This window comes from Sinocyclocheilus grahami, unplaced genomic scaffold, assembly GCF_001515645.1.
Source record: "Sinocyclocheilus grahami isolate Dianchi unplaced genomic scaffold, SAMN03320097.WGS_v1.1 scaffold414.1, whole genome shotgun sequence".
In the NCBI taxonomy this organism is placed as follows: Eukaryota; Metazoa; Chordata; class Actinopteri; order Cypriniformes; family Cyprinidae; genus Sinocyclocheilus; species Sinocyclocheilus grahami.
This window is the reverse complement of record NW_015505593.1, coordinates 766882-779824: the sequence shown is the minus strand read 5'-3', so window position 1 is coordinate 779824 and position 12943 is coordinate 766882. Positions and strand designations below refer to the sequence as shown.

General features: G+C 36.1%; 1 protein-coding gene across 1 annotated transcript in view; it reads right to left on the bottom strand.

Moving 5' to 3' along the window:
* Nucleotides 1-12943, bottom strand: part of LOC107551091 (POU domain, class 2, transcription factor 1-like) — a 45204-nt gene that overhangs the window by 11501 nt on the left and 20760 nt on the right. Inside the window, exon 7 of the mRNA XM_016232583.1 lies at nt 329-468. Coding sequence (XP_016088069.1) covers nt 329-468 — 140 coding nt within the window. The remainder of the gene's footprint in view (nt 1-328; nt 469-12943) is intronic.

Genomic DNA, 12943 nt, shown 5'->3' with positions numbered 1-12943 from the left:
TTTTTTTATTATATATATATATGTGTGTGTGTGTGTGTGTGTGTGTGTGTGTGTGTGTATATATATATATATATATATCATAAATTGGGCCACGGCTTGATGACCATGGGAAAATGTGGGTCCCATGGCCAAACCAGTTGAGAAGCACTGGTGTAAATGACTGTCACAGTCAATAACATTTCACTGGCAAACACAAATCTGCAGCTCACTGCTATGGGATGTTGTTTCTGGTTAACAACAGTAACTAGGAGGGGCAGAGCTCAATGTGTGTGATACAGTGGTGAATGTTGAGCTCTGCTGCTCTCTAGCGGTCAGGAGACACGCTCACCTCCAGGAAGCTCTTCTCTAAGGCCAGACGGATGCTGGTTTCAATGCTTGTCCGCTTCTTACGCCGCCGGTTCAGACTCTCACAGAGACACGGGGACATTTCATTCGGACTTGACACCACAGAATCAGCACACATGTTCTCTGAGGAAGAGCAGAGATGCTCATGAAAAACACTGACAGATGATTTCAAATAGATGTAGGGCTGTGCAATACTGTTTTTTCTTTCTTTCTGGGATTTTGCCAATAACGATAAGTAGCCCATGTGTTTTTGTGCTGGTTTAGACCTGTTGGGTTCAGCTGACTCACAAAGTTTTTCATATTAGCAGTGACAGATATTAAGGGTTTCATTAAGCAGTGCTATTTGGCAATTTAATTAGATTTCTACTGTAGTGTCATTTTTAGCTAGTTGCCACGGCAACATTTCTTATTTTAATTTTGTTTAACTTTATGCACTAAAATAACTAAAAACTAAAATGAAAATTAACAACTTAAAATCAAAAACTAAAAAAAATGACAAAATCACACAAAATTGCTAAAATTTTATATAAAATAAAAAACTGAGGACTTAGGACCGGAGGACGAGTTAGGCAAGATATGGAGTAGTCAAGTCAAGTCACCTTTATTTGTACAGCGCTTTATACAATACTGGTTGTGTCAAAGCAGCTTTACAGTGTCAAACAGGAAAATAGATGTTAAATAGATGGTAACAAAAAATGTTAAAAAGACAATGAGTCATTTTCCCAGTAAAAGTCAGTTCATTGATGATCCAGTGATGTCATCATCCAGTTTAGCTCTCTTCCAATAGTATCTGTGCAATCAGTCAAGTAGGACATGTTCGCGAAAGGGTCCTTCAGAATTCCAATATTTTTGGCATTCATGCACATTTCTACTTATTAAGTCTGAGTGCCTACAGTTAATTGTATCTATCAGTGATCATTTTTTTCTCATCTTGTGTAACGAAGATCAAAACTAAAGCCAGAAAGAGAGAAGCGTCTCGCTCACATGCAGTGGACATCAAACCCGGCCCACATCCAGATGTGACGTCAGAAGCCATGCTCCCAACTATGTCACACTCAATAACTTTGAAACAGGAAGAAGCAATCCCCTTGTCCAAATACCCACACTTGCGGTCTTGGCCACAGGAAGTAAGTACGCAAGACTGTCCAAGGTCTTAGAAATGCCAAAGTGCAGTGCCCTTAATGGATACTACATCCACACTATCTCGAATACCGCTCCAGAGCGCTATTCCAGGCTTAGTGTATCCCATCATGCATCATGTTCTGGAAATAAATCGTGAGACTTTTTGCCAAGATCTCGCGAGAGGTCACGGAAACCTTTCCAATGCAAGTTAAATATTAATATAATAATTAGATATTACATATAATTTGGTAGAAAAACAGTGTTTTTACGTTTTATTGGTGCAAAGATGAGTAGTGATATTTATTTTGTACATTTGCAACTGCTTTTTATCACTTAATTAGAGGCACCACAAATTAAAATTGTCATGTTATAGGGACTACCGAACAGACATTTAGAAGTTGATTTTAAAATGCTAAGTATTTAAAATTAAAATAAAGCTATGTAAACACTTGCATTTTTACAACACTACAAGTGTGTCCCATCAGGTAATGAAAAGTTCGACACACACTTGTGGTTTCATCCTCACTTGAACACTTGGGCCAAATACAGGAAATACGTCATATAAGTGTTCAAGTGGTCAAGTGCATAGACCGCAAGTGTGGGTATTTGGACAAGGCATATGGCGTTATTTTCTTCTTCCTCTTCTTGGCTTTTAACGGCGGCTGGCAACCAGCGTAATTAGGTGCATTACCACCACCTTCTGCTCCGGAGTGTGGAACAGAGAGTTACATTCTATTTATTAATCCCATCCTTTTAAGAAAATTAAAGAAAGCTTTACTATTTATTTCACTTGCCCATTTTATTAAAGATTTAAAATGTACCACCTGAATTCCAGTCTTCTTGATTTCAACTATCATATTACTTCTTTCTTCCTCATATTTCTTACATTCAAGAATTGCATGGGTTACTGTTTCTTCTACTTTGCATTGTTCACATAGTCCATTTGGACGCTTCCCTAATATTTTGAGTGTACTATTAAGATTGGAATGTCCCAACAATATTCTATTATAGACAATCTATTCTTTCCTTGTTTTACCAATATGTCTTATTTTTTACTTACTTTGTTAATTAAATTGAAGAGAACTCTACCCTTTTCGTTGTTGTCCCACTTTATTTGCCATTCTGCAATAACCTTTTTCCAGATTAAAACCTTAATTTCAGACTTGCTTAGAGGAACTTGTAATTCTATTTCTTCTCTCTGCAAAGCTTGTTTTGCTAACTTATCTACGTCCTCATTTCCCTTTACACCTACGTGTGATAGAACCCAAATAAAACTGATTAAAATATAATTCTGAACCAATCTTGAATATATCTGTAAAATACTAAAAAGAATACCTTGATGACTGGATTTAAAAGACCTTAGACTCTTTAAAACTGAGAGTGAATCAGAACAAATTAAAACCTTTCCAGGTTTATAATCCTCTACCCACTGCAAGGACAAGAGTATTGCTATCATTTCAACAGTATATACTGCCAAATGATTGGATGTTCGCTTTATACTACTCATTGCCCAGTCAGGAACTAAAAAAGCAGCTCCAGTTGTCTCACGCTCTGGATCTTTTGAGCCATCTGTAAATATTTGTAAGTATTGAGACTATTGTGTTCTAAAATGTACAGAGAATGCTGAAGACATGTCTACTTCTCTTTCTGCTTTTTAATTTCCAACAAATGTAAATCTATATAGGGAGTTGTATTAACTCCATGGTTCATTTTCAGTAATCACCACTGTTGGGCTCATCTTAAACCTATTTACCTCCATTTCTTCTACATACACTTCACTACTCCATCCAAATTCTACTCTACACAATTTATTTTGTTCCTAACAATTCATTAAAACCATTTTTGTAGGATGATCATCTTTATGACCCTTGAGGTTAGCCCAGTAATTGATCATTAATTGTTTCCTTCTCATTTCCAGAGGAATCTCTCCTAACAGGACTTGTAACGAAGGAATGGGTGTCGTTTTTACCGCTCCACAACACTGTCTCAAAGCTTGGGTTTGTATTTTATCCAGTTTTTCCAACAGGGTTTTTGAAGCCGAACCATATACCACACTGCCATAATCAAACACAGATCTGATCAGTGCCACATAAATAGTTTTTAATGATGAAAAACTTGCCCCCCATGCCACTCCATTTACACATCTCATGTTTAATACCTTCTGACATTTTTCAATAACTTTGTTTATGTGATCCACCAATGTAAGTTTTGAATTCTCTCTCTAAGGACCTCTTGTACATCTTCAAGTTTATTTCTGGTATAATCCTTTTCCTAGAGAAAATTATAGTCTTAGTCTTTTCTACTGAAAATTTAAATCCCCAATCACATGCCCATTCTTCTACCTTTCTAATTGCTTCTTGCATCCTTCCATTAATATACAAAATATTCCTTCCCCTTTTCCATAGAGCTCCATCATCAGCGAAAAGAGATCGAACTACATCATGCTGTACTTGAATAAAAACATCATTAATCATTATGGAAAAAATAAATGGACTTATAACACTCCCTTGTGGAGTTCCATGTTCTATCTCACATCTGTTTGACAATTCATTTCCAATTCTCACCTGTATACTTCTGTACGCCATAAAATCTTTTATCCAATTGTAAATTCTTCCATCTATATTCATCATTTTCAGTTTGATCAAAAGTCCCTCCCTCCACATTATATCATATGCTTTCTCAACATCAAAAAATACTGCAATTACTGATTCTTTATTTACCTGAGCTTTTCTAATTTCATTTTCCAAACATACAACAGGGTCCACTGTTCCTCTTCCTTTTCTAAAACCACTTTGATATTTAGTTAATATTCCTCTCTTTTCCAATAAATATGTAAAATAGTCTGTAACCATCCTTTCCATGAATTTACATATATATAAAGTAAGAGCTATTGGCCTATAATTAGATGGTTTAGAAGGATCTTTGCCATGCTTTCTTATTGGAATTATTATAGCTTCTTTCCAAGCATTTGGTAATCTTCCTTCCTCCCATACTCTATTATACAAGTCTAAAATTTTTCCCATAGCCCCATCTTTAAGATGTTTCAACATTATATTTGTGATCTGATCTTTTCCTGGAGACAACAGTGTATTATTTAATTTACCAATTGCTCTTTTCAGTTCATCTAGAGTAAACAGGAGGTTAACTGACTGATCTTCTATTCCCCCATTTCTTTCTAGACCTTCTAGATGTTGTCTCTTTATTTCCCTCCTCCTCCTTCCTTCCTCACTCAAGTTCCCTGACCCATGAATCTGTACAAATGTTTTAACCAACATTTCTGCTTTGTCCTTGTCTGTTACTGCAATTTCCCTGTCTGCTTCTAATACTGGATATACCCACTCTCTTTTATTGCCTCCCATTTGATTTTATAATACTCCACACTTCACCCACTGGCATTGCTCTCCCAATCTCACTACAAAAGCTTTGCCAGCTATCTCTTCTAGCTTGCCTTATAGTTCTTCTTAACACTGCTTGAGCTTTCTTGTATAATATTAAATGGTTATAATTACGCGTTCTTTTAAGAAGTTTTAAGCCTTATTTCTAGCTCTCACAGCTTTACCACACTCATCTGTCCCCCATGCTTTCCTTGTAATTTTTCCTTTACTTTTTGGGATTGTTTCCGATGCTGCTTCAAGCAGTATGGCACAAATGTTATCATTTAAGTTGTTAATTTCTTGCTTTGAGTCAATTACTTCTAATCTTTCCTCACAAATTTCTTCAAATTTTGCCCAGTTTGCTTTTTCAAATACCCACCTTCCTCTTCCTTGTGCTGATGTTCTCTCCATCTCTATATCCAAAGTTGTAAACGAGGATCTATCCTTGTACCCCTGCCATCATTCAAACAAACCAGCTCTCTTTCCTCTATTAAATCCTCTAGCACTTGTCCGTTAGCGTTTATACTTTTCCCTCCCCATAATGTATTGTGTGCATTTAAATGCCCACACCATATTACTACATCTCTATCTTGGCCATGCACTTCCTTCAATTTATCTAAAGCCAGGTTTTTACATGGAGTATAATAGTTTATAATAACTATTTCCTGTCCTCTCCCCCATAACCCCACAGAAATATATTCTTGGTCTTTCCCTTTTCCCAGCACCCTATGTTGTATTCCTTGTTTAATAAATGTTGCACACCCTCCACTATTCCCTTCTTCCCTATCATGACGTACTACTATATATCCCTGTAAAACATAATCCAAACGACATTTCAACCAAGTTTCCTGAACACAAATTACATCCGGTTTTATATACAATTCCTCAAAAAAATGCTTGAACTCCTGACCATTTGCTATCAGGGATCTAGCATTCCACTGAAAAACCATCATAAGTGTTACCCGTTTGTATCCTGACTTGACCTTATCTGAAGTTCATCCCTAACTAACCCAGGTCAAACCCACCAATCCAAGATGACGTATTGCTGCTATTACAACTATCTGTATTTTTTGAGTTTTTGATTCAATCCCTGCTGTACTATTAATAACTCCAGCAATAAATGTCACCAATTTTTTCTTTTTAACTATCATATACTCTTCTGAAACGTCTTTGTTTCCTCTAACTGCATCCCTTGGCTGAACACTTTGCTTTGTATTTTGGTCTGTAACCAGTTTTGCTGCCTCAGCATAAGTTAACTTCTCCTCCACTCTCCTTTTCTGAATCACCATCTCCATCTTTAACACTTCACATCCTCTAAAGGCTGCACTGTGACCCTCACCACAATTACAACACGTTTTTACTCCCTCCTCACACTTGCCATATTCATGATTTCCTCCGCCTCTAGCACATCTACACTGTTCTCTACATCTTGTAGCAACATGCCCAAATCTTTGGCAATTAAAACATCTCACTGGTCCCGGTATAAACTCTTTTACCATATAACTCATTACCCCCAACATCACTCTTTTTGGAATTTCCTCCCCTTGGAATTCTATCACTACTGTTTCAGTGTCTTTCCTTATCCCTTCAACAACTGACTTTAGCCTATGAGCATTCATAGATTACCTTTAAATTCTTCCATGCCTATGTTAAGAAAAACACAGAAAATAATCCCTTTTTGACCCCTAGCTTTACTTTAGTTCCAACTCTGTTTGTACTGACAACTTTAATCCCACCTATTTCCTTTACTTTGAGAGCTTTGTTTGCCTGTTCTTCATTATTACATCCAACTAACAAATTTCCATCAGAGAGTACTTTAGCAAACCAAAATTTCCTATTTCCCTATTTATGATCTTTGTCAGTTTTAATGGATTAATTTAGCTTACCCCTAACTGCTCCCCAAATCTCACAATGAACTTAATGCTATCTCTACTCCTTTCGTCAGATTCATCAACATCACTCCTTTTCTTCCGTTTTTCTCCTTGACTATTTCTAACTTCACTCCACCAGTTCCCTAAATATTCACCATTCTCCTCTTCACTTCCTACATCCATACTTCCTTCACTATTCCCCCACTCACACCTCTCTGATCCATTCGCGGAGCAGTTGTGCCTCGCCGCCGATCCTTTCCGTCCACCCGCTGAGGTTTCCGCCATCTTCCGAATCCGACGGAGAGTATTCTGATGGCAGCACGTGATGAGGGTCTATGAAGGTATTTTTGGTGCAAAACAACTGAGTGACCGTGACAGCGGAATTTGTTCTTGATTTGTGATTCGTAGACTAGGATTTGTGCACCTGCAGTGAACGTGTAACTGTTGTGTTGTGTTTGTGGGAGAGAAAAAAAAGCATGCTGGAATGCAACTTTTGTCTGTGACTTCAGATTTACTGATACACATGTGTGGCTATTCTCTACAACTACAAATTCCGCTGTCACGGTCACTCAGTTGTTTTGCACCAAAAATACCTTCATAAGGGTCTGGCATTATTTTAATGACAAATGTCGAGAACGCATTATTGTAACAAATATAATGCACGATAGGGATGGGCGTATCGATCCGAAGTAAAGAATCGATACTTAAACAAAAATATCCATACTAAGGTGTGTTTTATTTACCAGTGATTGTTTATTTAACAAAAAAATAATAATGCGTAGAATATGCATTGAATTTGACGAATAACCTTGTTAGCCAGTAATTGTGTAGGATAGAACTATTTTCCTGCTCATCTGAACACGCAAATGTTGCAAGACAGAACTAATCAATCACAGAGAGCGTTCACTCACTTCTGATAGTGCATACAAACAGGGCTGATTTTCCCAAAAGTATCATAAGAAAGCATTAACGCTTTTGGGAACGGCAGCCCTGAACAATGCTTATCACAGGACGGAAGGACAGAGTTATTTCACAATAAACAAACTGAAATTGTAGCCTACATAGTTTGTGCAATTACAGTTATTTAAATTGAACGTTGAAAGATAATATTGATCATGTTCTATTATGTAATGTTAATAGAATAAAAAGGTTGCATTTTATGCATGCAACAGCCTGTCACTGACAGTTATGAAAATGAACCATGGTTTTACTAAAGTGACCATAGTTCAACTGTAGTATTTATTTGAATCATGTGTAAACAAAAAACATATTTGAACCATGTAAATATAACCTAATGAGTTACAATTAAGGCGTATTGAATGTTAAAAATGTGTTTTAAACAAAGTTAAGTGCTTATCATTACCCATTTTACTCTTAGTAATTTAATACATTTCATAATTTTAAAGTTTAGTTCAGATGTATCGAATCGGTACCGATATCGTCGATACTGCCTTGAAAAATATCGGTATCGTATCGAAAACAAAATAAGTGGTATATCCCATCCCTAATGCCCGAGCGCGAATTTCTCCGCTCGCACGCGGATTTGCTTTGCTCTCACACACAACCGGACGCGCGTGCTCAGATACACTAGTCATAATAATCAAACATTATGAATGAATGAATGAATGAATGAATGATGCATTTATATAGCGCTTTATTGTGTATTGTTGTACACCCAAAGCGCTTTACAATCATATGGGGGGTCTCTCCTCAACCACCACCAGTGTGCAGCATCCACTTGGATGATGACAATAATAAGTAATAAGAAATCAATCGGGTGCTTGGATGATTTGGAAATAATCTAGTTTAACAGTTTGGTCAAATATATATATATATATATATATTATTCCCTAAACCAATATTTAAGATTTGGAGACCAAATATAACACTATAATGAATTTCTCATATTTGTTATACACTATATTTTATTCTATGTGTTTAATGCATTTACAGACAATGTAATTACATGTAGCTGTCATATAACTGAATATTCACTGTTTTAGAGGAGAGTGCCATTGAATGTGTAGCTAATATGAAGTGGGTTCTCATGAAACAAAAAATCGAACTAAAATCAGAACTGAAAACAAACACTGGATTAAAAAAAAAAAAAAAAACTCCCAATAAATGTCCAAACAGCAATGCTATCAGAACATTTATTGTGAACATATCTTGCATAATTTACATCTATTTTTGCAGTTGATGTTGATTTGATAGGAATGATTACATTGTCATCATACCAACTGAGAATTTATTGCAATGACTTTAAATTCAGTTGAGGTATCTGACATATGATGCCAAAACATTAATCTTTTATATGAAGTCTTTAGAGCCATAGACTATAATATGTTGTTTTTATAAGTTATTGATAAATTGCTCAGAGACCAACCAGGACAGAGGTTATATGTACAAATCATCCAAGCACCCAATTCCTAGCCATTTCTAATATAGGCTACATTTCATTAACATTGCTAAATATTATTAAACTGGAAAGAAATTAAAGCTCCATCTTTGATCGTCAAAAGAATTCCGGGTTCACTTGCCAATTAGATTTTACGCATTTTCATCGGTCAGTCGTGGAGGTCTGATTGGTTATGTTTACACATACGAGGAATTTGTTTTCGTGACAGAAGCTTCCACAGTGTAACAGAATGACAGTGACAGAACAAAAACACAGATAATAAAAAATAGAAAAATAGAACAAGTAACTAAGGAATAAAAATATACAAATCGACAATTGTATGTACAGGTATATAACAATAGACAGTTGTATGTACAGGTATATTATGTGCAAATTGAAATGTAGACTGAGTGTGTGTGTTAGATAAATAAATGTATTAGTGAATAAATAGTGTGTGTTCCACAGTTATTGTCAAGTGTTCATGAGATGGATGGCCTGAGGGAAGAAACTGTTCCTGTGTCTGGTCGTTCTGGTGCTCAGAGCTCTGTAGCGTCGACCAGATGGCAACAGTTCAAAGAGGGAGTGTGCTGGATGTGAGGGGTCCAGAGTGATTCTGCCAGCCCTTTTGCTCACTCTGGACGAGTACAGTTCTTGGAGAGAAGGGAGGGTTGTACCAATTATAAAAATACATGGATATAAAAAAAATGATGCGTAGAAAAGAAACTGTTGGCCGTCTAAGTGAGTTTGATTCATACATTGATGGTTCGAGTTGTTAATTTTATGATGCCGGGAGCAGTTAATGATTTAATGCACGAGCACTGCTGTAGTTTAAATAACAACACTCTCCAACAGCAGAATGGTACTTTTATTTCTTTTAAGTCTAATTCCTAGTCATATTAGAATGATATCTTAGTTTTACCGGCAATATATATAGTTTGTTTTTGCATTTTCTAAAGATATGTCAAGACTTACAGTCTGCCAATAACTTTAGAGCGATAGTAGGAACGCCCACAAGTGTTCACGATCCACACCCACAAGCATCTTCACAGCACAGAGACTAGCGACATACCAGTGTGAACGTAAGAAAGACTCATGAGCAGCAACCTTTTTATTTTGGGTATGTCATTTGTGTCTCCATGCTGAAAATGGGGGGTGACAGCTAAGGGGTTAAAATATAAAAATAGCTATTTAATGAGTTTCTATTTTTATAAATTATGCCTATGATATAGCACTTAGCCTATCGCACAAAAAAACAGTCCTGTTTTTCTGAATATCTGCACGATTGTGAATGTACAATAAACAAGTTACTGAGTAACTTTCAGACACAAAATTAAGTTTTGCTACATCAAAAATAGAACAAACAGCAGAACTGCTGCGTCTCCGAGCAACATGGTGTTTTGTTCCCCCCACACATAACACTCATATGTACTCACACACATGTACATTGTTCACAAATAAAAACGAGACTAAATATGGTTTACAAAATAAAAACTATGCTAAAATGTCTCTTCATTTTCATTGACCAAAACATTATAACGTTATTTCGTCTCGTTTAGTCGCGTTATTATTATTATTTTGCAGTATTTCTGTTTCCTGTGTCTCACTTCAGGGGCTGCATCAGGTCGCACTGCGCAGATGCATGCAATGCCACTTCCTCAAGCCCCACTCGCGGCATTATTTAGAAAAGTGTTTCCCAACAGGGGTGTCATGTAAAAAAATCCTTTTTTAATATTTTTAAATTGCTAAAATTTTCAAAAAAGCAGCTATTATATAATATCCATTTCTAATGTCGCCAATAATTAGAGATGCACTGAAATTCCGGCTGGCGAAAATTAGTTCACTGCTCAGGATTCACCTTCACGTGGTGTGACGCAATGTGTATTATCCCGCTCTATACATCTGTGTGCTCCGCTCAGTCGCTCACGGCCCATGTGAGTGCTCCACTCATATACCGTTCAAATTACCCAGCTGTAAAATCAAAAACACCCTGAGTGAGCAAAACTTTGTTTAATTACCATTATAGCTATCTCACAATGTTTACATATCAATAAAAGCCTACATTAAAATTCATATAAATTGGTCTCTTCATTAGAAATTAGCCTACTGATTGCCACCATTGATAGACACTTTTTTTTATAATATTAAAAATATCTGTATGACATTATATTCTGCAGTTCTTCCCTGTTGTACTGAATATCTATACTTTTCAAATTATCACATCGAAGTTAGAAATTAAAATTGTGACAAAATTAATTTTGTAGGGTGCCACAAATTTGTTAATTTCCAAAGGGTGTCATCAGTTTTCATCGACTAAAACTAGACGAAAATAGTCATGGATAATTCTGACTAAAATGCTCAGACTTTTATTTGACTAAAACTTGACTAGACTAAAAAGAGTATGAAAACTAATAAAACTAAAATGACAGCTTCACACCAAGACTAGACTAAAATTAAAACAGGATGCCAAAAACAACACTAATATGTACTCCCCTGTCCCCCCACTTCACCCCCAAAACACTCACACTCATATCTTTAATAATGCACACTGATCACCTACAACCCTCGCACAGTAACTTGGTTAAGCAACTGCATCATTTCACTACGTCTTACTTGATAACCGAGTATGTGACAAATTATCTTTGTATCCTTCTATATTAATGGAAAGATCATAATGTTTGTCATTGTCAATGTTCGTTTGTCATGTTTTAGAGCATCCTATGCATTTTCAGGCCAAGTCTGGTGCAGAGCAATTTTGCTGGGATGGGGGGTTAGAATGGGAAAACTTCCCCTAGAGAACGCAAAGTGGATGTTGAAAAGGGACATTGGTCCAGCGTGGTGCTGGGTACACAGTCACTGGGAGTTATTCCATGGGGAGATGACAAAGCCTTATTTTCTCCACAAGGAGAGTGAAAATCAGCAGAATGCCATCAAAGACTACATGGGTGACACTAAAGTAACATCTGTTTTGTCCCATAAATTAAGCAGGGAAGGGCAGTATCTATGGTAACATTAAACTGTAAAATGATTGTAAAAAGCTTGATTTAGAGTTCAAATACAGGTCTTCACAAAAACGACAATTTTAATGATCATGACCTTCACATCTCAGCCTTTAAACTCTTTTTTTTATAGTAACCAGGGTTACTATAGTTAATCCATGGTAACCACAAATTAACCATGGTTTTGCTACACTAACCAGGGCTGGAAATGGGGGGGGGACGGGGACGGGGACGATATTCCAGCTCCGACTGGTTAGATTTTTTGGGAAATGAAAGGGATTTCTGTTTTATTCATTCATTAGCCTACGCACATAAACGTAGCGCAATATATAATAATAATAATAAAAATAATTTTTTTGAACAATCACTTGCTTTGTTCCTGAATGAATCAGCTGTTTGAACAAATCAACTGAATGAATGATTCAGTGACAAAGACAGTGATTTGCTGCCACCCATTTAAATAATTTAATATTTCTATATTCAGAACTTATTCTAAAACTGTTATTTTTTAATTTAAATGCTTTCATGCCACCTCTGAGCCTCATTAAACAGTCTGTTAAATATACCTAAATGCCACTTTTGTGTTCTTGTGTGCCACCTCTGTAGTGCAAAGATTAATTTTTTTTATTTAATTTGATTGGTAACTTATGCTTCCTGACTGTGCCTTATTAGCTAATTGAATGTACTGTCAAAATTAAAAAAAAAAAAAAAAAAGTTCATAAATATTATAACACAGTGTGCCATTGATCTTGATACCTAAAAACATATGGTTTAGAGAAAACATGAAATAAGTTTAATGTTATAGATTATAAAGGTTTTTATAATCAATTAAATCTG